Source organism: Malania oleifera, chromosome 5 (genome assembly GCF_029873635.1).
Source record: "Malania oleifera isolate guangnan ecotype guangnan chromosome 5, ASM2987363v1, whole genome shotgun sequence".
In the NCBI taxonomy this organism is placed as follows: domain Eukaryota; kingdom Viridiplantae; phylum Streptophyta; class Magnoliopsida; order Santalales; family Ximeniaceae; genus Malania; species Malania oleifera.
Window position 1 is genome coordinate 50,336,935 of NC_080421.1, and position 25,194 is coordinate 50,362,128.

General features: G+C 38.0%; 1 protein-coding gene across 1 annotated transcript; it reads right to left on the reverse strand.

Moving 5' to 3' along the window:
- Positions 1–562: 562 nt before the first annotated feature.
- On the reverse strand, positions 563–8,662 carry LOC131155970 (uncharacterized mitochondrial protein AtMg00810-like). Its single transcript, XM_058109425.1, has 3 exons — positions 8,510–8,662; positions 7,707–8,381; positions 563–784 (listed from the first exon to the last, which is right to left on the reverse strand). Exons 1-3 carry the CDS (start codon positions 8,660–8,662, stop codon positions 563–565), a joined length of 1,050 nt encoding a protein of 349 aa, XP_057965408.1.
- Positions 8,663–25,194: the final 16,532 nt, after the last annotated feature.

A 25,194-nucleotide genomic window follows, 5' to 3' on the forward strand; every position in this document is an offset into this window, starting at 1 on the left:
GTTGTAAGTTGGATATGTATATCAAATTTTGAACTCCAATACTTACTCGATATTATTCATATTATATAATATTGGTTGAACAACAAATAGATAACTCAAAGTGCATGACTGAATATAAACAATGGAAGTTACTAGTCAACAATATAATAATCATACGTTATATTTGCTTGACAAAAATAATAAACAAAGTCTCTTGTCTTCATTTTCCAAATCATCAATGGTGTCTTAGGAGTATAATGGTCACCATTTTTTCACTATTCATCTCCTTCCTCACCGCTCTCTCGGGCTCTCTTCCACACTCATCTCCCATTCTCTTTCCCTCTTCTCTCCAGCCACCCCACGATCCTCGATCTCCCTCCACGACCTCCCTCCACCAACAACTCCATCTCCGGCCAACATCTGTTTGCCGCCCTCCTCTCTCTCTCGCTCAGCAACGTCTGAAAGCAAGCCACAGCAACCCCGAACTCACCTTCATCTCTCTCCCAGCTCCCTCTCTCTCGCTCGGGTCTCTCAGGAAACCGTCTCGGCTGGACCATCCCTCACTTGCAACTCCGCAGCCATCTCACAGCAGCCCACGGCCAACGCAGCACCTCCGTTCACGGCCGCAGCATCCACTCATGTACAGCAGCATAGCCGCCATCAGCTCCAGATCTCCCCGAGAATGCCCGATCTCACTTACCAGTTCCGGCCACCCACCATCACCACCGGCCACGGCCCTAAACACCAGCTGCTCCCCAAACCACTCCTTCTCCACCTCTCTGTCCGCACCACCAACCACACTTCCCTGCTGTTCGCCAGAGTTGTCTCACGACCAGACCTGTAACTCTCCCTCACCCCCTCACAGTTTCATCTCCGCCTCTCCACACTACCCACGACCATCAGTAGCAGCAACCCCAGCGCCGGCCACCTCTCAAAACGTGCAGTCTTGCTAAACGGAGTGCCCTATCAGCTGTGTCCTGGAGTTGCAGATCTGACCCTCACCCACGGCTCACGGTCGCAAGCCACCACCACTAGCATCACCAACTACCACGGCTCCGCCCCCTGTTTTGAGCATCAACAATTCCAGAGTTTTATTTTTTTTGAGGATGCAAGGTCTCCTTCGATCTGTTTCTGCAGTGTGTGAACTCATAATGTGGGAATTGATCCAATGGGTGCAAGATGTTTGATGAAATGCTTGAGTGAGATGCCGAGTTGTGGAATTAGAGTTTGGCACCACTTACACACACTGTACACCTACATACACACACTTGGACACCCAGATACACACACTGTTTGAACACTTCTACATGTATTGCTAACATGCATTTACACACACACTACACATGCTTTCATACACCTATGCACAACATTCATTCACACACCATTTCACACATTACACACACTCATTTACACACACTGTTCACTCACTATTACAAACACTTTCACACATTAATTTACAAACTTACTAATTTATATACTAACTCTAACTAACTTACTAATTTACATATTAACTTATACTAACTTTTACTAACATTTTATTTCTTTACTTGCATTCATAACTCATGCATATACTAACTTATACTAATATTTATATTTCTTGTATACTAACATTTAATTTCCTGCACTCTAACATTTAATTTCCTGTATACTAACTTTTAAATTCCTGTATACTAACTTTTAAATTCATGTATACTAACATTTAATTCCTATATACTAATATTTAATTTCTTGTACTTTAACTTACATACTAACACATGCTAACTTACATACTAGCATTTGTTTACTTGTATATTGTTTCCTTTACACATTTTGCATATGTTATTTACACACATTCATGCACACACACACACACACACACGTGTACACATTTTCACTTACACCCACATCCACATACATGCATATATATGCATGCCATTTCTCACATACACATTCATGCATGCATTCATATACATTTACATGCACATGCATATACATGCATGCAATTTCACACATACGTACGCATGCATGCATTCATATACACCCACATTCATAGACATGCATATACATGCACGCAGTCACGCATACACACACATTCACATTCGTGCACATGCATGCAGTCACACATACACACACATTCACATTCATGCACATGCATGCATGCACTCACACTTGAACACACACATTCACGTGCTCATGCATGTACATGCATGCAATGCACATAATCACATATCCATACATATACATGCATGCAACCCACCTCATGCATCCCGATATCAACCATGACATCATCATTTAGGTCATTGTCCACGCATGCATGCATGCATGAGTATTCTAGTCCGTGCACACACATCCATGCGTATTCATGCGCGCATTTACACACACCATGCATGTTTGCTCATTCTCATCCATGCATGCACACACATTCATGCACGTACCCAATGCACACACATTCATGCATGTGCTCATTCATGTACGCACGCACATTCATGCACGTGCTCATTCATGCATACATGCACATGCATGCACACACATTCATGCACACACATGGTCATGCATTCATGCTCACACATGCTTCATGCATTACTTGCTCATTCTAGCATACACCTGAACACACACATAACCCACGCGGAAAGCAACGCGTGTTGACTATTGGTCTCAACCAAGACTTTAAATTGGTTTTCCCTCCGGACTGGTCAGTGCTCAACCGGCTCTTCCCCCGAACCGGTTTACACCAGTTTTTTTCATTTTACTTGTTTATTATTTAGATATCTAGAAAATTCACAAAAAATTAATTAAAAATTCAAAAAACTTAGAAAATTTTTAAATAAATGTTTTTTAACTTACTTTCATGTTTTTTTTTTTTTGTATTAATTTTATTTGTGCTATTTTGAAGTTCGGGAAAATATTGAAAAATCACAAAAAGTAACAAAAAATATTTTCACACTTAGAAAAATCACAAAAATATTTTTAGGCCCATAAAATCATTTCCATCCCGAACAAATTTCAGAAACCTCCTAGAATAGTATTTTCCTACATTAAAAAACCTACAAGTTTCAAAACCCCCAGGAGCATATTTTTTACCTTATTTTCTTGGTTTTCCCCTCCTGGTGATTGCAACAAAGGGTATGGACTCTTTGGAGTATTGGATTACCCCGGTTATGAGGGAATACTTATATAGTATCTATTTTGTGCATTTTCTTTTATTTTTAAAAGGGAGTAATTTTGAAATGCTAGTTAAATTTATTTTGAGATGATTTTTTATTAATCTGGTACCGTTCGTAAGAACAGGCTCATAGGAGGTGTTAATACCTTCCCCTCGCATAACCGTACTCTCGAGCCCAATTCTGGTGATGCAATCGATTCTACCTTTAACGGGATAGTAATCAAGTGTTCTAACTGCACTTCAAAATGTTAGTGGCGACTACATCACACCATGTTTTCCATAAAAATATCTTTTTCAAAATGCACGATCCACTTTTCCCAGTTCGCAGTCGCACCCATTTGTCAGAGTGGTCTCTGACCACTCTGACAAGGTTCAGGACGTCACGACAAGCATTTCAGTGCCTCAATCTAGTAAGAGTTCTTTCATTTGCATAATGAACAAATTTGAACATGATAAAGCTCAACTAACGCAACTCGTTTACAATCCTAATTACATTGTATAGAAGGTTATTGATTGTGTGATTACATAAACAATTTGTCTTTTCGATGAAAATGACTCTTAATTTGCTCACTTGATTTTTTTTTAAAAGAAACAAATTAAATATATGTATATATAAAATAAAAAGTTCTCTTCATTATTATTTCTTTTACTTGGTGAGGGCATGCGCCATGCAGCACATGCACGTTGGCCCCACTCCAACAACTAAAAATTTTGGACGCTGTGGAAGTCTTGACAATTGACATTGACCATACCAGTACCGGCCGATTTTCTTTATTAAATTTGGATTATGACAACAAAAGCGGAATGAATAGGGATCTTATCATATATTTTTCTAAACAATAATTTCAACATGTAACATCTTATAGGTAAAAAAGATGTAAGTAGGGGTGAGCATAATTCGGTTAAAATCGAATTAATTGAGTAAAGTCGATGAGCTTGATTCCACTAAAAAATTATTTGATTTGTTTTTATTTTTATTTTCGTTGAATTTCAATTTTTGATTTTTAGTTTTCTGTTCGGTTAATCAAATTAATCGATTAGTATAAATTAATAATAAATAATTATACATATTACACATTAAAATATTTTATGTATTATATATATACTAAAATTTTATTTATTTATTTTATATATTATATATATAAATTTTATAGATATTATTTAAATTATATATATATTAAAAATTTATATTATATATGTATATTAAAATATTAAATCTGTTAAAATTGATTAACCGATTTAACCAAAATTAGGTTCGGTTAATGAGATTTTTAACCAAAATTTTTCAGTTAATTCGATTAATTAACCGAATTAACCTAACCGACCAAAGACTTACTCTTACATATGGGGTATGCATACTATTAATAAAACTTAAAACCTTAGAACATTTTTTTAAAATTAAAAAAATTCTCTAAACTTAGGTGAATATCATAGTGAGTCAAATTAATATCGAACTAAAAATTTAAAAAAGATTTTTTGAATTGTAGTAATAATTTTGGAGTCCGAATGTAGATAAAATTTTACGATGTTCTTGGGCCTAAAAGTCAATTAAATTAGTTTTTCATAATTACGTAAATTATGTTGCAAATATTAATTTTATTTTTGAAAAAAAAGTGTCAATTCCTATGAATTTAAGTAAAATTGCATCCAATTTGTTTAAATTCACACAAATTCAAATATAAAAACTTAATCTTGTACTCATAATTACAAAGTGAATCAATTTAATGTGATAATCACATTTTTTTTCTTTAATTTCTTTAAGATGAAATTATATATATGTATATATATATATATATATATAAGTTTAAAAAAAAAAAACGATGAAGGGAACATGCCACCCGGCAATGATGACGATGAGGGTCCGCAGAGTACAAATTGATGGTGATGGGAGTAGAGCGATGCTGAGATATTTTGTCGTGCACCACGCCACGTGCACTCTCAATTCATGCTTTGTACAACATGAATTATATTATCATTATTATTATTATTTACTTTCTTCACTAACCAAAACAAAAAGGAAAATTTTTAATTTTTTTTCTTTTCTTTCCTTACACGGCCATTTAATATCTTCATGGTATGATGTTTATGATATTTTATTTATACATTTGTTTTAGGGGTAAAATTTAACATAATTGTTATTAGGGGTGTGCAAACAATCGGTGTGGCCAAATTCGATTAATTAACCAAATTAACTAAAATTTTTGGGTAACAATAATCTCTAACCGAACCAATTGAATTAGGTGTGGTAACTGAACTGTACCCGACCAAACCAACTTTTCAAATAATTCAGTTAACCGAATTTGATCGAAACAATTTAAAATTAATTGTAAAAATAAAATATGATTCTAAATTTTTAAAATTAATTATAAAATTAGTGTTTATCCTAGTAGCTGACTTTTAAAAAGTAAAAAGAAAAATTAACATTTAAGATTTAACTTATAATATATTAATATTACTAATTTATATTTTATTTTTAATTAATTAGCAATTCGGATAATTCAGTTAACCGAATTAAAATTCCACGTACCCGAATCAAAAATCAAATATTCGAAATTATGGAGATCTATAACCAAACCGAACCTGTCGCGACGTCCCGGACCCGGCCAAAGCCACTTTGGCAAAAAATGGGTGCGCCTATGAACTGGGAAAAATGGTTGTGATTTTGAAAAAAAAAATTTCGTGAAAAAATAATGTGTGATAGAATCGCCACTAACCTTTTGAAGTGTGGTTAGAACACTTGATTGCTGCCCCGTTAAGAGTAGAATCAGTTTGCATCACCAGAATCAGGTTCAAGAGTACGGTTATGCGAGGGGAAGGTATTAGCACCCCCTACGCGCCCGTTCTTATGAACGGTACCAGATTAATAAAAAATTATCCCAAAAATAAATCTAATAAGCTTGTCAAAATTACTCCATTTCAAAAATCAAAAGAATGAAAATACTATATAGGTATCTCCTTAGAACCGGTGCAATCTAATACTCTGAAGAGTCCATGCCCTTAGTTGCAATCATCGGGAAGGAAAATCAAGAAAATAAGGTACAAAATACGCTTCCAAAGGTCTTGAAATCCGTGGGTTTTTCAGAGTAGGAAAATACTATTCCGAGAGGTTTTTGAAGTTTGTTCGAGATGAAAATGATTTTCTGAGTTTAAAAATATTTTATTGATTTTTCTAAATGTGAAAACATTTTTTTTTTATTTTTGTGTTTTTTCAATATTTTTTCTGAACTTTAAAATAGCACAAATAAAAACCATGAAAATCAAAATATAAAAATATTTTTTGGATTTTCTGAAAATTTTGTGATTTTTTATGAATTTTCTGGATATAATAATATGCAAGTGAAATGGAGAAAACCGGCATGAACCGGTTTCGGGAATGATGAACCGGTCAAATGTTGACCGGTCAGGGAAAAAACCAATTTAAGGTCTTGGTCGAGACCATTAGGTTCAGAATATGTCTTATGGACATGAGCATGGATGTTGAGAGCATGGATGTGTGTGCATGTGTATGAGATGTGGGCATGTGAGTTGTGCACATGGAATGTGTGAGTTTGTGTGTATCAATGTGTATTTTGTGCGTGCATGAGTGCGTGTTTTGATATATATTGTGTACAAATATGGGTGTGTGTGCATGGGCGTGGGTTGTGTACGTGCATGAGGGTGTGTTCATCTGCATAGGTAGGTACGTTGGTGTTGGTTGTACGCGCTTGTGAGTATATGTGAATTAGTGGTGTGTGAGTTGGTGAGTGGACGTGTGTGTGTGTGCAGGTTATGCAGTGATGTGTTGTTGCATCTTCTAGTGTGTGTGCAAGTGTGACAGTGTGTGTTTTATTGTGTATGAGGCCGTGAGTGTGTGTGCAGGTAGGTGTAAGAGTGTGACGTGTTTTTTTTTTTTTTTTTTTTTGTGTAATGTGTGTGTGGGTGCATGATTGTTTTTTTTTTTGGTGAAACGGTGTGTAAAAATTTGACTCTGCTGCTGGTAGTGGGGCTAAACTGCAATAAATGAGATAGAAAATGGAGGAAGGAAATGCAGAACAGAGGGAAGACGAGATGGCAGTGTAATTCTCTTGCATACATCTGTGTTTGAATTAGCAAAGTATATATACAGTAAAATGAAAGAATCAAAATCGTTAGAGGCTAACTAATCCCTGTAACAGAATGGAGAAAGAATAAAACAAGTTAAATAAATGAAATAATAACAAGAATTGTGCAGGAACAGTTATGCGCAGCTGCCTGCACCAGGTTCAGGTTCCTTCATTCTTCAACAACCCCCCACAAGGTGGAGAGTAGTGTCTTCTACTCCCATCTTGGATAAGCATGAATAAAAGGCCTAGGAACCTAAACTCTTTGTGAGAATGTCTGCCACTTGCAACTTGCTTTCCACATGTTTTGCTGAGATACAACCTTCTTGAATCTTGTCTCTAATCAAATGACAATCTATTTCTATATGCTTTGTCCTCTCATGAAATATGGGATTTGTGGCAATGTGTATAGCTGATTTGTTATCACAGAACAGGGAAGCTGGCCGTGAATGAGTAATTTGCAGATCGCTGAGTAGATACCTCAGCCAAGTTAATTCACAGCTCACATTTGCCATCGCGCGATACTTTGCCTCTGCAGAAGATCTAGAGACCACACTTTGTTTCTTTGATTTCCAAGACACTAAGGATCTCCCAAGGAACACACAATAGCCTGTCACAGATCTTCTGGTGTCTGGACAAGCCCCCCAATCTGAATCACAAAAACCTCTAAGATGGATTTTTGAGTTCATTGGATAGAACAAACCCCGTCCTGGTGATCCTTTGATGAACTGCAGTACCTTGTGGGCTGCCTGCAGGTGTGGCACCCTTGGATCCTTCATGAATTGGCTTAGAATTTGGACTGAGTAAGCTAATTCAGGCTTAGTTATTGTCAAATACAATAATCTACCGATCAATCTTCTATAAAGAGCAGGCTCAGGAAGTAATTCTCCTTCTTCTTTGGACAGTCTCACATTTTGATCCAAGGGAATCCTTGCTGGAGTGGAGCCAATGGTACCCGAGTCTCTTAGAATATCCAAAGTGTATTTGCCTTGACATAAGTGAATCCTCCTTGCTGTTCTTGCCACTTCAATACTCAGAAAATACTTCAGCTTGCCAAGGTCTTTAATTTTGAATCGATCATCAAGAGACCTCTTCAATTGATCAATTTCATCCATGTTGTTTCCAGCAATGATTATATCATCTACGTATATAAGAATGGCTGTGAAAGAGCCCTCAGCGGCCTTTGTGTACAAGCTATAATTTGCTTTGGATTGAACATATCCTTGGTGTGTGATGAAATTTGAAAGTTTTGAGTACATTGACGTGAGGCCTGTTTGAGGCCATACAAACTTTTGTTTAACTTGCATACTTTTCTTCCATTTTCATTGGGATACGCCGGGGGCAATTCCATGTACACCTCCTCCTCCAAGTCCCCATGTAAGAAGGCATTATTGATATCTAATTGTTGCAAGAACCACCCTCTTACTGCTGCAATTGCTAACAGGGTTCTCACAGTAACCATTTTTGCCACTGGGGAGAAGGTTTCATGGTAATCCAACCCCTCCTACTGTGTGTACCCTTTAGCAACAAGTCTGGCCTTATATCTTTCTATGCTACCATCAGCAAGAAATTTTATTTTGTAGACCCATTTACAGCCTATTGGTTCCTTGTTAGGAGGTAAATCCATAACAATCCAAGTGTCATTGCGCTCAAAGGCAGCAATTTCAGCCTTCATGGCTTCGACCCAGTTGGATGATGTACTTGCCTCTAGGTAAGTTATAGGCTCAATGTGTGAAGTTATGGAGGTTACAAAAATCTTGTGAGGTGTAGACAATCTATCATAAGATATAATGGCATTTAGAGGAGAAGGCTTACCTGATGAGATCTAGTCCTTCTGCTTGTCCAAGTTCTGAGATGGGGAAATGAAGGATGATTGCTGACATATGAAATCCTGCAAATGACTGGGTGCTCTCCTTGTTCTGGTCGATTTTCTGGGTAAGTGTGTATGGGTGTTGTTACCAGCTTCTGTTTCTGGTCTGGAGTTGTTTTGGGAACTGATTTGTTCATTGCTTTGTGAATCAGATAATGCAGCAGGAATTTGTTCAACTTCTGGATTGACATAGGAGCTGACAGTGTCTATGGATTGGCTGTGAATGGGCAAAGTAGGAATGGGAATGACAGGATTTTGAGTGAAGCTTAACTCATTTGGACTTGGTGGTGAATCGGTGTTGCTAAAACCAGCATTAGGATCACTGATTTTATTCGTTTCAAATGGAAAATTTTTTTCATGAAACACGACATTTCGAGAGATGAAGATCTTCTTAGTGTCTAAATCCAGAAGTCTATATCCTTTTACTCTGAAACGATAACCAATGAAAACAAATTTTCTGGCCCTTGGATCAAATTTTTGTCTTCCATTAACTAAAGTGGTAGCAAAAGCCAAGCACCCAAAAACCTTTAGATGGTCATAGCTGGGTTTCTTTTTTAACAAAACCTCAAAAGGACTTTTATGATTTAATAATGGAGATGGAGTTCTGTTAATGAGATATACAGCCGTAAGAATGCAGTGGTTCCAATATCTCAATGAAATGCCACTTTGAAGTTTTAGGGCTCTTGCAACATTTAAAATATGTTGATGTTTTCTTTCAACAGTGGCATTTTGTTGAGGTGTCTCCACACATGTCCTTTGGTGCAAAATTCCATGTTTTAGATAAAACTCTTTCATGTCAAACTCACCTCCATTATCACTTCGAATGATTTTTACTTTTGTTTCAAATTGGGTTTCTATCATCACACAAAAATTTTGTAAATTGGTGCTTGCTTCTTATTTCAACTTCAACATATAAGCCCAGGTACACCTACTGAAATCATCCACAATAGTCAAAAAATACCTGCAGCCATCATGACTACTTTCATTACATGGACCCCATATGTCATAATGTATCAGCTCAAAGCATTTTTTAGATTGATGTTGACTAGTTGGAAATGGTAGTTTGTGTTGTTTAACCAAAGGACAAATGAGACATGGGTTATCATCAGAAGATTTTGATATGTTGGTTTTGGTATCTGTGTCAAAATAAGAGGAATGGCCTAATCTATAGTGCCAAAGGTCAAAGGGATCACTGCTGTTGCTGACAGAAGCTAAGAGGCCAGTTTTGAGGTCATGTTTGGATAGAGCATCATATAAGGCTGAAGGAGAGACTTCCTCTTGCAGCAAATAATAGAGTCCTTGCTTCACTTTACCCAATCCAGTTGTTGTCTAAGTCAGAAGGTCCTGAACATAACAGCAATCAAAAAAGAAAACAAAGCAACAGTTTAGTTCTTGAGTCATTTTCTTTGCTGAGATCAGATTAAAAGAAAAACTGGGTACACAAAGAGCATTGTGCAATGTAAGATTCTTGGTGACCTTGGCTGTTCCTATATAAGTAACAGGAACAGTCTGACCATTTGGTAAAGCTACAGATGAGGAAATGCTACTCTAGATGGAATGAAATAAAGATTTGGAGCAGATCATATGGTCTGTTGCTCCAGTGTCTATAATGCAAAGGATTTCTGAGACATTGCTGGCTTTGGAAGTAAAAACAGAAGAACATAGAGATATACCAGAAATTGTGTGGTTATTTGTATCTGAGGATGAAGGTGTGAATATGGCATGATTTGCCGAGGGAATGGAAGTTTAGTTGCCTGAGATAGGTTTGAGAAGAACCAGAAGTTGAGTATACTGCTCTAGTGTCAATGACATTTGAGATTTGTCTTTCAAAACCCCTTGCTCAGAACCAACAGCTGCATTCACATTTGACAGATTTTTGACAGATCTGTATTTCTCTGGTCCTTTGTACCCTGCTGGGTATCCATGTAATTTGTAGCATTTATCTGCTGTGTGGCCTGGCATTTGGCAATGAGAACATGTGAGTTTGTTCGGATTTGCTTTGAAACATCTCTCGAGAGAGTGCCCTGGTATCTTGCAGAAGGTACAATAATACCTATATTTCCTCTGCATCCCAGCAGATTGTTTGCCAAAATTTCCTTTGCTCACCAAAGCCATAAAGTCACTCCCAAGGTTGTTTGTAGAGATTTCCCTTCGCTTTTCTTCTTTCTGAATAATAGATTAAACCTCATTCAGGCTGGGAAAGGGCTTGATCAGCAGTATCTGTGCTTTAATAGTTTTGTATGTATCATTGAGCCTCATCAAGAATTTCATTACGCAGTCCCTTTGCTGATTTTGAATGACAATCCTTAACCCTCCACAGGTACAGTTAGGAATTGATTCATAGTTGAGTAATTCATCAAGCAAGGTATTGAGTTTAGAGAAGTAAATGCTCACAGAGTCTTGATCTTGTTTGAGGTTTGTGATGCCCTACTTCACCTCAAAAATTCTGGGAGCATTTTGCTGAGCAAAGCATTGTTCCAGCTCCAACCAAAGTTGATGCGCAGTTTCTGCATACGTGGTGCTGGATTTGATATCAACCATCATTGTGTTCTGCATCCACGTTATCACGATATCGTTGCACCTCAGCCAATGTTCCATCAGAGGATCATTGGGATCAGAAGGTTCACAGATGGTACCATTAATGAATCCGAGTTTGTTCTTGATCCGCAAAGCCCTCTTCATGGATCTAGCCCAAGAATGATAGTTGTTGCAGTCTAAAGTGTGTGTGACAAGCATGGCACCTGAACCATCATTGCTGCCAATAAAATAGGGACTGGTGGGTTGCGTTGGGTCGTGAGGAACAGCTGCTAGTAAGTTGATGTTTGGTGGTGGATTTGGAGGAGTGGTTTGGCTGGTATTGAAGGATTCATCCATCGTGCTCTGATACCATGTAAAAATTTGACTCTGCTGCTGGTAGTGGGGCTGAATTGCAATGAATCAGATAGAGAATGGAGGAAGGAAATGCAGAATAGAGGGAAGACGAGATGGCAGTGTAATTCTCTTGCATACATCTTGTTTGAACTAGCAAAGTATATATACAGTAAAATGAAAGAATCAAAATCGTTAGAGGCTAACTAATCCCTGTAACAAAATAGAGAAAGAATAAAACAAATTAAATAAATGAAATAATAACAAGAATTGTGCAGGAACGGTTATGCGCAGCTGCCTGCACCAGGTTTAGGTTCCTTCATTCCTCAACACGGTGTGTTTTAGTGTGTGGAATAGGGTGTGTCACAGTGTGTGTGTGCAGGTATGTTGCTGCGTGGCTATGGCTGAGAGGGGTGCCGAGAAAGAGCTACTGCTGCTGCTGTTCTTGTTGGCGGTTTCGTCATCGTCATCGTTGGCTTCGTCGTCGTTGGTGCCAGCAGCCTTAGCCACCGCCTTGAGCTCCTCCTTGTCATCATCGTCAATGCCGGTAATGCTGGAGCTTTTGAGACTTGGAGCAGTGGCCGTAAAAAAATGCTCGTGCAAGACTGGTGCAAGTGATGACGACAGCTCCGGAGTGGGTGTGAACCTCGGCGCTGATGCCGGAGTGAGGGTGACGAGCAGAAACGACATCATCCGAACATGTGCTCCGGGTTTCAAAAAGAATGGATTGATGGGGGAGCTTTGGGGGTGCTCGGCTTCAGTCGAGAAAGATCTCGGCAGTTGGCGCAGCAGCGAAGGGAGGTTGGCATTCGGCTTGATGAAGAGTGGCCATGTTCAGTTCCTGCGGGGTTGTGTTTGGGAGGGTTGTGTTCTCGGTTGAAAAGAGGTCAAAAGGGTGTTATGGGGTCAGGAGTAGTGGTGGCTACTATGGTAGACCCAAGAGGGGTGGCTGGTTTGTTGGCTTGCAGGCTTGCTGAGCGAAAGAGAGGAGGGTAAATAGAAGTTGGCCGAGAGGCTGGCGATGGTGTAGTGGTGGTTCGCGACGGAGGAAGAGAATGGCCTGAGGGGAGAAGAGGGACCTTCTGAAAAAAAAATGGAGATGGCTAACAAGTGAAGATAGAGATGAGATGGAGATGAGGGAGAAAGGTTGAACGAAGAATGGGAAGTCTGCTGGTTTTCAGGGATGAGATTGAGAGTTGGCAAGATGGCTGGAAACTGGGATTGTGAAGATGGGAGAGTCGGCCGAGAGGAAAGAGCTGCGTGTGGGCGGCGAGGGTGAGAGAATGAAAAATAAAAAAATAAAAAAATAAAAAAAATGAAATAAAATAAAAATAGAGAGATTCCGGAAGATACGGAGAGTAATGAAGGTGAGTTCAGGTCGTTGGCGAGGGTTTCTGTGGTTGGATCTGCTGAGAGTGCGGTTAGATCTGTTGCGGGAGACGAGAGGGAAAACCAGAGAGAGATGGTGACAGCGGAGTCTCTGGCTGGAGCAACTGTGTGATAGGTGGTTGCAGGTGAGTCTGCAGGTGCTTAGGCGAGTGTATCAGCGTGTGTTTACATATGTGTGTGGCCGAGTGTAACAGTGTGCTGCATTAGAGTGTGCTGCAGATGTGAGGATAAGTGTCTGCAGATGTGAGGATGAGTGTGTGCAGCGTGCTTGACCGGAGAGGACAGGGGACTTACAATGAGGTTGCCGGGGCTGATGATAGGAGCCGATGATGATTGCTGGGGTGAGTGAGAGCTGAGAGGCGACGCCGGAGTTGGTGGTTTGTTGGGGGTGTTCCTGTAGCTGCTGCTAGTCGTCCTAGAACTCGAGAGGTGCCGGAGTTTTGCTGCTAGTGTCGCCGAAGAGGATGGTGGAGTTGACAGAGAGGATGGTGGGGTTTGAAGGCTCCGGTTTGAGTTTGCTGAAGTTGGAAGAGGGCGGTGGCTGAAGGATCGGCTGAGGGTGACCTCGGCTGCTGGTTTGTTGTGGTGAGGTGGAGCTCGGGAACTGAGGAAAAGGATGGGTGGAGAACGATGGTGAATAGTGGAAAGTGGGGGAATAGAAGCGAGAGGGTGGGATTTGTGAGATGGCTCTCTGCCTGTGAGGGAAATGAAGAGAAAGAACAAGGGAGATGAGCGAGAGTACGAGGGAGATGGGCGAGAGAAGTGAAAGAGTGTTGGGGTGACAAATGAACAGTGACCAATGCTCCTTGCTTTTTGCCCCTGTGCGAGTAAAAGCAGAGGCCCCTATTTATAGGGGTCTACGTGGTGCCATGCTACCGTGCAAAGCACCTTTCCCCGCGTGGATGACCCTAACAAAATTCCCTGGCAAGGAATATTTTGCTAACCTCCTCACCCACGCGTACGTGGATTTCTGGATTTCTTTATTCCTCCTCTAACAGTTTTGATTTTCTTTTTTTTCTTTTTTTGTTCTTTTCTTTGGATATCGTCGGGTGTCCACGTCCGTTTTATGATCCGTGACTAATCTCACGCCCCGTGACTCTAGCCCCACATCACCACGAGGATGTAAATTCAGGAGCTCAGAGGAAGACTCGAACCCGGGAGGCGCAAAGGCTGACCTCGTGAGAAGCACTCCCAATGGACAAGCTTGCCATCTGAACCACGCCCTGGGAGCAATAGTTTTGATTTTCTTCTTGATGCTCAGGAGGGCTTGGGATGTGCTTCAGGTGGCACTGGGAAATTGAGGAACCTAACATTTTCCTTTTCGTTTTCTTTTTGGTTTTTTCATTTTATTTTTCACAAATGAAAAACTCGGTTTTAATAATACTTGATTCCTAGAAATTGAAAGGACTCGGACTCAGCGTAACTAAAATACCAAGAGTCACTTAAAATTTAGCGGGACTCAATCAAAATACCGATGCTCAATTAAAATTCATCATGGTTCAATTAAAATGCCTAGTCTTAATTGAAACTCGCTGGGGCTCAATTAAAAAAAGCCAAGGCTCGATTGAAACTCACCCGAACTCAATTAAAGCTACCGAGACTTGATTTAAAAAACACTAGATTTTTCAAACAGGGTCCTCCAGTATTCAATGTCAACTTTTATTACACCGGATTTTCTCGAAAATGGCTTGATAAAAATTAGGGTGTCGACAGTTGCCCCTCTTTATAGGCACTATTGCTTAAAATAACAATGGATACTGCTCCTCTGCTATTTTAGAGCAACGTGACTATAAAAATGAAAGATGCCGATTTTTACTATGCCAAAGCAAATTGATCATCATGGGGTTTTTTTTTTTTTTTTGGAATGGTGATTGTGGTGGATTTTTGTGGTGTTTTGTATTGGATTTGAGAATTTGAGCACTATAACAATTGATGACTCGTACCGGGATATACCTGAATACTATAAAAAATGAAAACTTGTACTAGGACGAACCTGAGTACTATAGCAAATGATGACTTGCACTAGGATGAACTCATGTGCTATAACAAAGAAAACTTGCACTGGGATGAACCCAAGTGCTATAGCAGAGACAACTTGCACCGGGATGAACCCAAGTGCTATAGCAAAGACAACTTGCACCGAGATGAATCCAAGTGCTATAACAAAAACAACTTGCACTAAGATGAACCCAAGTGCTATAGAAAAGACCACTTGCACTAGGATGAATCCAAGTGCTATAGCAAAGACAACTTGCACCGGGATGAACCCAAGTGCTATAGCAAAGACAGCTTGCACTGGGAAGAACCCAAGTGCTATAGCAAAGACAGCTTGCATTAAGAAGAACCCAAGTGCTATAGCAAAGACAACTTACACTGGGATGAACCCAAGTGCTATTGCAAAAACCACTTGTACCGGGATGAATCCAAGTGCTATAACAAAAACCACTTGCACTGGGATGAACCCAAGTGTTATGGCAAAGACAACTTGCACTGGGATGAACCCAAGTGCTATAGCAAAGACAGCTTGCACTGAGATGAACCCAAGTGCTATAGTAAAGACCACTTGCACCAAGATGAACCCAAGTGCTATAGCAAAAAACCACTTGCACTGGGATGACCCGAGTGCTATAGCAAAGATCACTTGCACCAAGATAAACCCAAGTGCTATAGCAAAAACCACTTGCACTAGGATGAATGCAAGTGTTATAGCAAAGACAACTTGCCTTGGGATGAACCCAAGTGCTTTAGCAAATGAGGAAATATCTAGAAAAGATCATTTGAATGTTGAAGACATATTTTGGAGTTTGAAGGCCTATGCCACTATCTTAAAGTGATTTTCAAAGCATGTCATTATGTGTCTGGGGTTAATTGCCCCAGTTTCAAGGCATGTCATTCTGTGCCAGGAGTCAATTGCCCCAGTTTTAAGTATTCTCAAAACAAGGATGACTCAAACGAGGATGCAAAAAAATTATTTTAAAAATCCTATTCAATTGGGTAAATATAAGTGTATAGTATTCTATGACTATGTGTATGCATGTTGCCAATGGTGATATAGAATGTGAGGACGTATGCATGTTGAACGAAAATATGTGTATGCAATGTGTATTTACTTTATGCAATGCATGAAATGCATGTTGAAACATGAACTTTCCAATGTGCTGATGATCAACGATCTCAACTCTGGCTTTGGCCATTTTAAATTCCAATCCAAAATGAGGATCCTTGAATTGGTTTGTCGAAGATTCGACCCGTCATTTGCCCCAGTTACAATCTTTCAACTTCCACCCTGATGTGAAGATACTGGGACTGACTATAGTAAGGCTCAACTCAAAATTTGCCCCAGTTGCCACTGATCATGGCCAATCTTTCATCTTCTAACTCCTATTCTGACGCGAAGGCACTGGAACTGACTATAATGAAACTCTTCAAAAAATTTGCCTCAGTTATAATGCATCTATAACTGCTCCTGGCTTTCTCTTCAAATCCTTCTTGAGTAAGCAAATCTCTGAATTGACTTTTAGTAAATCAACGAGCTTTGTGGGGTACTTTTTTTGGAGCTTTTGAAGGACAGAAGGGGTTTTTGTGGATGAGAAATCATGCATTTTGGACATCAATTTGCAAATTCAAAAGGGGATATGCACAAGATAGATGTTTTACTATGTTCATGCCTGAGAGGAAAATTTTATACCAGTATTCAAAAGTCATGTGATATTGATGCTGGTCTTTCAGCCTCGATGACTAGCTTTCTCCATTTGTTGATTGCTTCAATTTTTTTGAAGGAAATATTCTCCTTCGTATTTTGATGGGGAACCATAGACACTTCGTTGTTCTAATCATTGTCCATAGCTTAATGAAACTTTACCTCTGTTTTGATCTCAAGATGGACTTTAGGACTCGAGACGAAACGTAGGCCTCAAGATTCGGGTTCTCAAAAAAATAAGGAAACTAAGGCTCAAAATTCCCTTCCCCAAATGATATCCTTTGCCTAAGTTTGTGGTGGGGTACTTGCAAAGTATTGACTGAACCCGTCCTTTTGAACAAGTTGCCTACATACCCTTTTGGGATCAGGTCATTACGTAATTTAGACTCAATATTGAGTCTAACAAATCATTTTAGACAACAATGTATATGAATCTAGTCATGACTTTTGTTTGGATCATATTGTAGGTTTGAGGATAAAGGTTATTGAAGAAAAGGGCATGATAAGACTCAAATTTTGTTGATATCATCAAGGGTAATCATTGGTCAAGGATCACATCTTAAGCATGTCCCTTTTTATTTCCTTTCTTTTTCTTCTTTTTCTACATTTTCTTATCTTTTGCTTTCCTTTTTATGGAGGAGTTTTAACTTTTTTCTCATTTGATCTCCATTTGGGACTAAACCTTTTAAAATTGCCCCAATGTGGGGTGTGATCCTTTGACGGGCCAAGAATTGAATATTTCAAGCTCAATAGGGCTAGCAAGGGATTTTTAGATCTTCTTTCTTGGTAGCAGAGAAATGGCTTGCCATCATTTTAGTTAACTAATTGTTGCCTCATGTAATTTGTTAGGCCCCTGAAACACTGAACCCGGTTTAATTTTGAAAAATGACTTTTTAGAAGAAATGGTTTGACATTTAGGCTCAAGTGGTGTAACAAGCGATAAATCAGTGCTTCGTTCTTTTTGTAGGAAAATTGGTCAGCCAATAATGGTCATCTGTCATTTGATCAAAACAAGAGTGATAAGCATCACAAACTTATGGAACAGAGAAAGCTATTTCATGCTTTTTGATGCGCAAATCCGTGGGGCAAGTGAAATTGTTTCATTTTTTCATCCTCCCTTTTTGAGTTCTCATCATTTTCATGGCTCATGAATACTGGTATTTTCGTTTTCCTAATCTCAGCATGAGATACGAGCAAACAAAATCTTGGCACTTGAATGCATAATTTCATTGAACGGAATTGTCAAAGGATTACAAGGAAAAACCAAAATAAAAAAGCATGACATGAAGTAAATCAAATATTAGTAAAAGGTTTTCTATTCTAGTGATCGAAAAACAAGTCAATATGCTCGGTCATCGGTGAGCTTCTTTTCCCTTTCATGGCTCTCAGACCCTTACTTACTGCTACCTTTCTCGTGGTCAGGTAAAGGATTGCTCTGAACTCCAGACTGCTTATCATCAAAATGTAACTACCCCACTCCCTTAGCGTCTGCACCTTATTTTTGAATCCCCAACAACACTCAATGGAGTGCCCAAGAATATTGGCATGATAAGTGCATCGGACCTTCGAGTTATACCAGTGCGGAAAAGGGGGTAAGACATGTAATGACCCAAAATATAATGATATTTTAATAATAATTAAGAGAGAGAAAAATGGGAATAGAAAAGAGGGTGCAGCAAACTTGCTTTCGTTGAAGAGAGAATACCGAAGAGGATTTTGGCAATTCTGAATTTCGTCAACGAAGGGTGAAGGTTCGTCGAAGAAACTCTTTAGGGACTTGTTGATGAGGTGACGTGTCTCGTCAACAAATCCGACTCTATAAATAGCCTAAAACTCGGATTTAAAAGCAACAAAATTAGAAAATCACTTCCTCTCTCTCTCCTTACGATTTCTCTCTCCTCTATCTTCGATTTCAGCTTGGATATTGAGGTTTTGGGATCAAACTAATTGTTTGATTATTCTCAAAGACTTTTTCATCTCACAAACTTATTCTTGAATATTCATTTTTAGAGATTGATCTTGAGCTATTAATTATATATACTTTTGTGAAAGATCATTACTTGAGAAAAGTTTTTGTTTAAACTAAAATCTTGAAGAAAGTTTTAAATATATCCTCATTCAAAGATTTTCTATTTGATTAGTGTAAGAATTATTTGATTGCAAATATTAGGAGCTTTTAAATACATATTCTTGAGGAATATTATTTTTGAAACATAGTGTTTAAATCTTTGCAATATTCAAAGTTGGATATTTATTCAAACATTCAACTTTACAAACTATTGATAGCAAGAACATAGATCTGCGCATTATTAAACATTATTTTTTAAAAGATCTTATTATCTAATCTGCATAAAGTATTCTAAAATTGAACCATACGTTTCTCTAAAGCATTTATTTATAAAATCATTTTAGGGAGATATTGATTTAAAGTGTAGATTAGTGAAACATATCATTCATATAACAATCTTATCGTTATATACATACTGAGTTTCAAGTTTTATCATATGAATATGCGTTAGGATTTCTATTGTACTCACTAGCTTGATTAGAAGCAATATTAAGTTTTTCAGAATTGTAGTTCTATATTATAATCATGGTTCGGGTTGTGAACCGGGGAGGAGGAAGTTGTGCCTCTTGTAAGCAACGGAGTAGGAGAAAGTTATGCCTCTTATAAGCAGCGGATTGTAAAGGAAGCTCCGTCTTGGTTAAAGGAACAGGGATTTAGTGGAATCCTTGAGTGGGTTGCTTAAGGTAAGGACGTAGGTCAAGTTGGATGAACCTCGTAAAATCTTATTTGCCTTCTCTCTTCCCTTAATGTTTTAATTTCCGCTTGCATTTCATTATCAGTTTTTGCATATTTGTATGTTGATTAATATTACATGCACTTGATAATTAATTGAGTATAATTGAATTTATTGAGATAATAATTTGAATTAATTTCAAGCCCCTACGATTATTTTGTTAAATATTGAAATATGGATTAAGTGGTAAAATAAACTTAAATAATTTTGAAATACCCAATTCAGTCCCCCTCTTGGGATAACACCATAATTCACACCCTCTATTTGATTATTTTTCCTTTATGCAATTGATCTCTGGCTTGTTTCTTGTTTTCATTTGCTTCAAACTTTTGTCTTTTTTATTTCTTTTCTTTTTCTAAGCCATTAGGATATGGTCCATTATAGTCCCAAGCAATTGAAGTGTATATCAACCAGAAATGATCTAAGGTAGTCTTTCTAAGTCTTCTAGCCTGTGTAGTGTATTTAGCAAGATTTTCGACATCCTTCCCTTGGTTGAAACTAAGTGAAATGGATAAAATTCTCTTTTGATTCAAACTATAATTTGTACTATATCCTACATGTTCCATATCCTCAAAAAAAGAAAAAAAAATGGGCATGTAACGTTCACAAATATGGAATTCAGCATGCATGCACTGAGTTCAATACCCGTATTTCCCAAACGTGGACCAAGGTAACATGCAAACATCTATAATATGCAAATATCACCTTAAAACTCATAAGGTGGAAGCACACAATATCACATGTAAATTCTCTCCCCCCCCCCCCCCCCCAAGCTAAAATATAGCATTGTCCTCAATGTTTGAAAAGGGAAGCAAAAGAATGATAATGGGGGAAGTAGAAGAGTACCTGGGTAGAGCAGTAAGGGAAAAGAAAAACTAAAACTACGGAAAAAAATGTACCTAAAAATAAACTAAAAATAAAAAAAGATAAAACAAAATGAAAACAAATGAGAGGAAAACGTCACAGTATGTCTAGAGGAGACTAGGGAGGAATTTCATCTTATGGGTGCAGGTCTATAAATTGTACTGGTGAGTCTCAAAGTTTGAGTCGCCACATTCATTTTTCTATTTGCACAAAAATTAACCTCAAATAGATCAATGCGTTCTAAGGTAGTAGATAAAACATGTGCAGATTGTCTTTCTTGTTTCAATAAGAAGGGATCTTTATTTAGTATATCTTCTAGGAAATTCATTTTTTAAAAACCGGTTTTGAGGCAAAGTTGTCAAAACAGTTATCTTTGGTTCGTCAGAAGCATTAACATTAAAATTTTACCTAGGTCCTTGAAAATTAAATTCTCACTGTTTTGTTCACCCTTTTTATCGGGTGTACCAATCACCTTACCATTGTAGGGATTTGCTTCAGCATTACACTCCTTGACATTTACTTCACTACAGAGTGACAGTTCCATGGCTGTCAATTTTTGGGGGTAAGGTACCACTGGTTGGTACTCCTTATTGGTCTTGATCTCCATGTTAACTAACTTCTTCAATTCTGGTCTCACTTCCTCTAATTTCCTTTGACCACATCTATCTCTGTTGTAACTTCAAGTTTCAGGACAAGTATTGGTCTGTCGATGAGTATTTCAGGTTGGGAAACGTCTTTTCCACTTTTCTAAGTAATAATGGTCTCCTCTGTCTCATGAGAAACGTTATGTATTTGTTGTTATTGGTGCTGGTATTCTTGAGGATTAGGCTGAGGTTCTACCAAAAATTTCCCTTTTTCTAAGATATTCAACTGTGTGCTCATCTCATTAATGGTGTCCTGCATTTCATTCATGGTCTGAGTATTAATCTGCATGAACTGAGAAGAGCATCCTTAAGAGACTTCTCCAGTGGGGCAAGTGCTGCATTAGATTGAAATCATGAAGATGCATAGCTCTGAGAGATCTGTTGTGGCTGATACCGATACTGAAAGGTAGCCTGATGATATAACGGCTGATAATGGGGTGCATAGGACTGTGAAGGTTGATTCCAAAGTTGCTCTATACTATTCTCCTTCTCCATCTTCATAGCCTCCACTTTTCTGGTGAGTTCAGCCATACGTGCCTGAATATAAAAATATTCTTTCAGTTCATACAACTCTCCACCATGTATTGCTCTCAATGGTTGAGCTGAAATTGGTCTTCTGTCAATCCTAGTGTTCCACTGTTGAGCATAGTTAGTTAAATGATCCAAAAAATCCAATGCTTCATTAGGATCTTTGTTGAAGAAATATCCTGAACGCATAGTATGAACAAGCTATTTCGATTCAGGAGTCAACGCAGTGTAGAAATAGTTGATTAGGCGCCATGATTCAAATCCATGGTGGGGACACATGTTAACTAGATCTCTAAATCTCTCTCAGCTTTTATGAAATGTCTCATTTACTCCTTACATGAATCAATTGATCTGTTCCTACAAAAATTGAGTTCTCTATAAGGGAAAAAAAATATATAGAAATTCATTTTGCATATCAGCCCAACTAGAGATAAAATTAGGCCTAAGATAATTAAACCACGTCTTAACCTTATCTTTCAATGAAAAAGGAAATAGACGCAATCTAATTGCCTAATTAGTAGCAGCCCCATTTATGAATGTAGCACAGGCAAGCTCAAAATCAGTTAAATGATGATACGAATTTTCACACTTCATCCCATAAAATTGAGGTATCACAAATATCATTCCAAACTTAATGTTAAAGTTCTATGTATTCTTAGGCAATATGATGCAAAATGATTATGTGGTTCGTGTGGGCTGCAAAAAATCCATAAGCGTGTGTGGTGCAGGTGCAGCCATATTTTCTTCAAAACTCATTTTTTTTCATAAAAAAAATTAAAATAATGGGAAAACACTATTTTGAAACTAAAACTGACATTCCCCAGCAGCGGCACTAAAAACTTGACTCACTCTAAAAATGAGCAGTTCGGAAGCTATCCCAAGTATAGGAGTTCGGCCATATAATAATTAACCCAAGGGCTAGATCGCCTCCTTAGGGAATGCAGGTTAATTCTAAATTTTGTATAATTCCAAAAGAAAAAAAAAAAAAGAAAGGTTTACCGAACACAATTCAGATTTAGGTTCCTGAGATTTTTGAGATTTTGCAATGGAATTTAAACTCTAACTAAAAATTAAGTACGCGTGGAATAACTAAATAAAAGTCAGATGCAATACTAGAATAATGAGATAATTAAACACTGCAATCATTCAAAATAAAACAAACTAAACTCGTTAATAATTAAAGCTCACCCATATAAAAGTACCAAATTTAATAACAAGCTCGACTAGAATAAACAAAATAAATAAATAAATAAATAAATAAATGACTTTAAAAATAAGAATGGCCAAAGATATTATTTAAATCCGTACAAAGACTTGTAAATAAGAAAACAACAAACTAAATTGAATAACCCAACACCAATGTAAGTTCAACATTTAATTTTAAAGCAAGAAAGAAAAGCTACTTGAAATTAATAATATTCTCAATAGAAAATAAGTTTAACACACTATATAAAAAAACAATGAGAGAGAGAGAGAGAGAGAGAGAGAGAGAGAGAGAGAGAGAGGAGAGAGAGAGAGAGAGAGAGAGAGAGAGAGAGAGAGAGAGAGGAGAGACAACAGGGAAGAGATGTAGGTCGTAAGAGAGTTAAAGGAGAAGCTGCTGCTCGGGTTGCTCTTTCCATGTAGTAGGCACGACACAGCAAAGCAGCAAGGTCGTGAGAGAGAGAGAGAGAGAGAGAGAGAGAGAAGAGAAGAGAAGAGATGAGAAATAGAGAAGAGAAAAGAGAAAAGAAAGGAGAAAAGAGCAAAAAGAGGCTCAGGTTCCACCCAACAGCAAAGCTGCTGTTGCCGCTTCTGCCTCCTACCAAGCCTACATGCCAACCTTCTCCCAAAAACAAACTCCTTAAAACCTTAAAAGCCCTCAGCTGCCTTTACTCTTTTTGCATGGCAGGGTCACATCAAGACCTGGCCTCCCTTTTTTTTTTTTTTTCTTTTCCAATTTGGCTCCACTGCCTATACACAACTAGCCCACTTCTCTTTCTTCACTTTTTTTTTTTTTTTTTTTTCTGTTTTGCTTTCAATTTGTTCCAGCACACACCAAGGCCCTTATGTCAAGCCCAACCCACTCACGCAATTGAAGCCCAGCTGGTCCACATCATAGCCCATTTGCTTTCTTTTGTACGTAGACAAGCACCGTAACAACCATCAGAGTCCCGGTGCTAATGAAAAAGAAGAACCTGTTGAATAAGTATGTCATTTGGGTTTTCTCTCTTTCATCTTTCTCACCAAATTGATCAGTATCTAACCCTGAGACACTTGATTTTAGGCCACTAGTGCTTTTGTCACATGGAGGTGGGCATAGCTATGGCAGTTTCATCGATATTGCTAACATGCAAGTTCCCATTGTTTGTATCATGGCAAAGATTGCAATGGTTTTGAATCTGCCTAGGAAAGAATCAGAAAGGATTCCTCCAAGCCTGGTTCCTTCACACAAGCACACGGCTCACGTACTCGATATATCTTTATGCACATGGATCGATTTTAATTTCCAAAAATTATCTTACAATAATGAAATACGAATATCCGTAAATTTACAGTAAAATAGGATAATTATAAAAAATGAGCTCAATGTATACCGAACATAACTAGGCATTTAATTAAAATTATAATCTTTAATGCATGATTTTAAATGCCTAATTATGCAAATTTGACTGGTAATCATCAACAAATGCATTATTAGTGACGGTTTATGAGAACTGTCACTAGCTAATTTAAGACTATTAGTGACAGTCTTTCTTTTTAAGCATTCTATGTACGTAAGGACATGCTCTTCTCATTGTTTTTTATCTTCAACTCATCCAAATTCACATTTGTGGTGTCAAGTTGCTTATTGGACAATATCAACAACTGTTTTTATCTGTCCACTACTATGAAGTCAGTCTTTGACTGGCCGACCCTTCCAAATTGTAGTCATCTTCACGAGAAACCTACCCATAGATATCGATATTTGAACCAAGCGTAGTATTTCTTTTTCATGCAAATCCCAATCCTCTTTACTGTGATGAACAACTTCAAAAGATCTCTCAAACACTTGCATTTAAAAAAATCAGTCCAATCATTGCAGAACTTCACCGTAGATATAAGACTCAACCAGACTATTAGTGATAGTTTAGAAAAATCGTCGCTAATAATAGACTATTAGTAATGGTTTAGAAAAATCATCACTAATAATAAGTTATTAGTAACGATTCTCATAAACTGTCACTAATATTGTTGACCTTTTCCCCAGTCAATGAATGCATTATTAGTGACGGTTTATAGAACCGTTACTAATATAATACCACTAGTGATGGTTTATAAGAACCGTTACTACTAATAGACTACTAGTGA

Coding starts and splice junctions, on each gene's coding strand:
- LOC131155970 (XM_058109425.1), bottom strand. CDS start 8,662: ATGGTTACTGTGAGAACCCTGTTAGCAATTGCAGCAGTAAGAGGGTGG. Junction 8,382..8,509: donor CCAATGAAAATGGAAGAAAA/GTATGCAAGTTA, acceptor TTGTACACAAAG/GCCGCTGAGGGCTCTTTCAC. Junction 785..7,706: donor AGTATCGCGCGATGGCAAAT/GTGAGCTGTGAA, acceptor GGCGAACAGCAG/GGAAGTGTGGTTGGTGGTGC.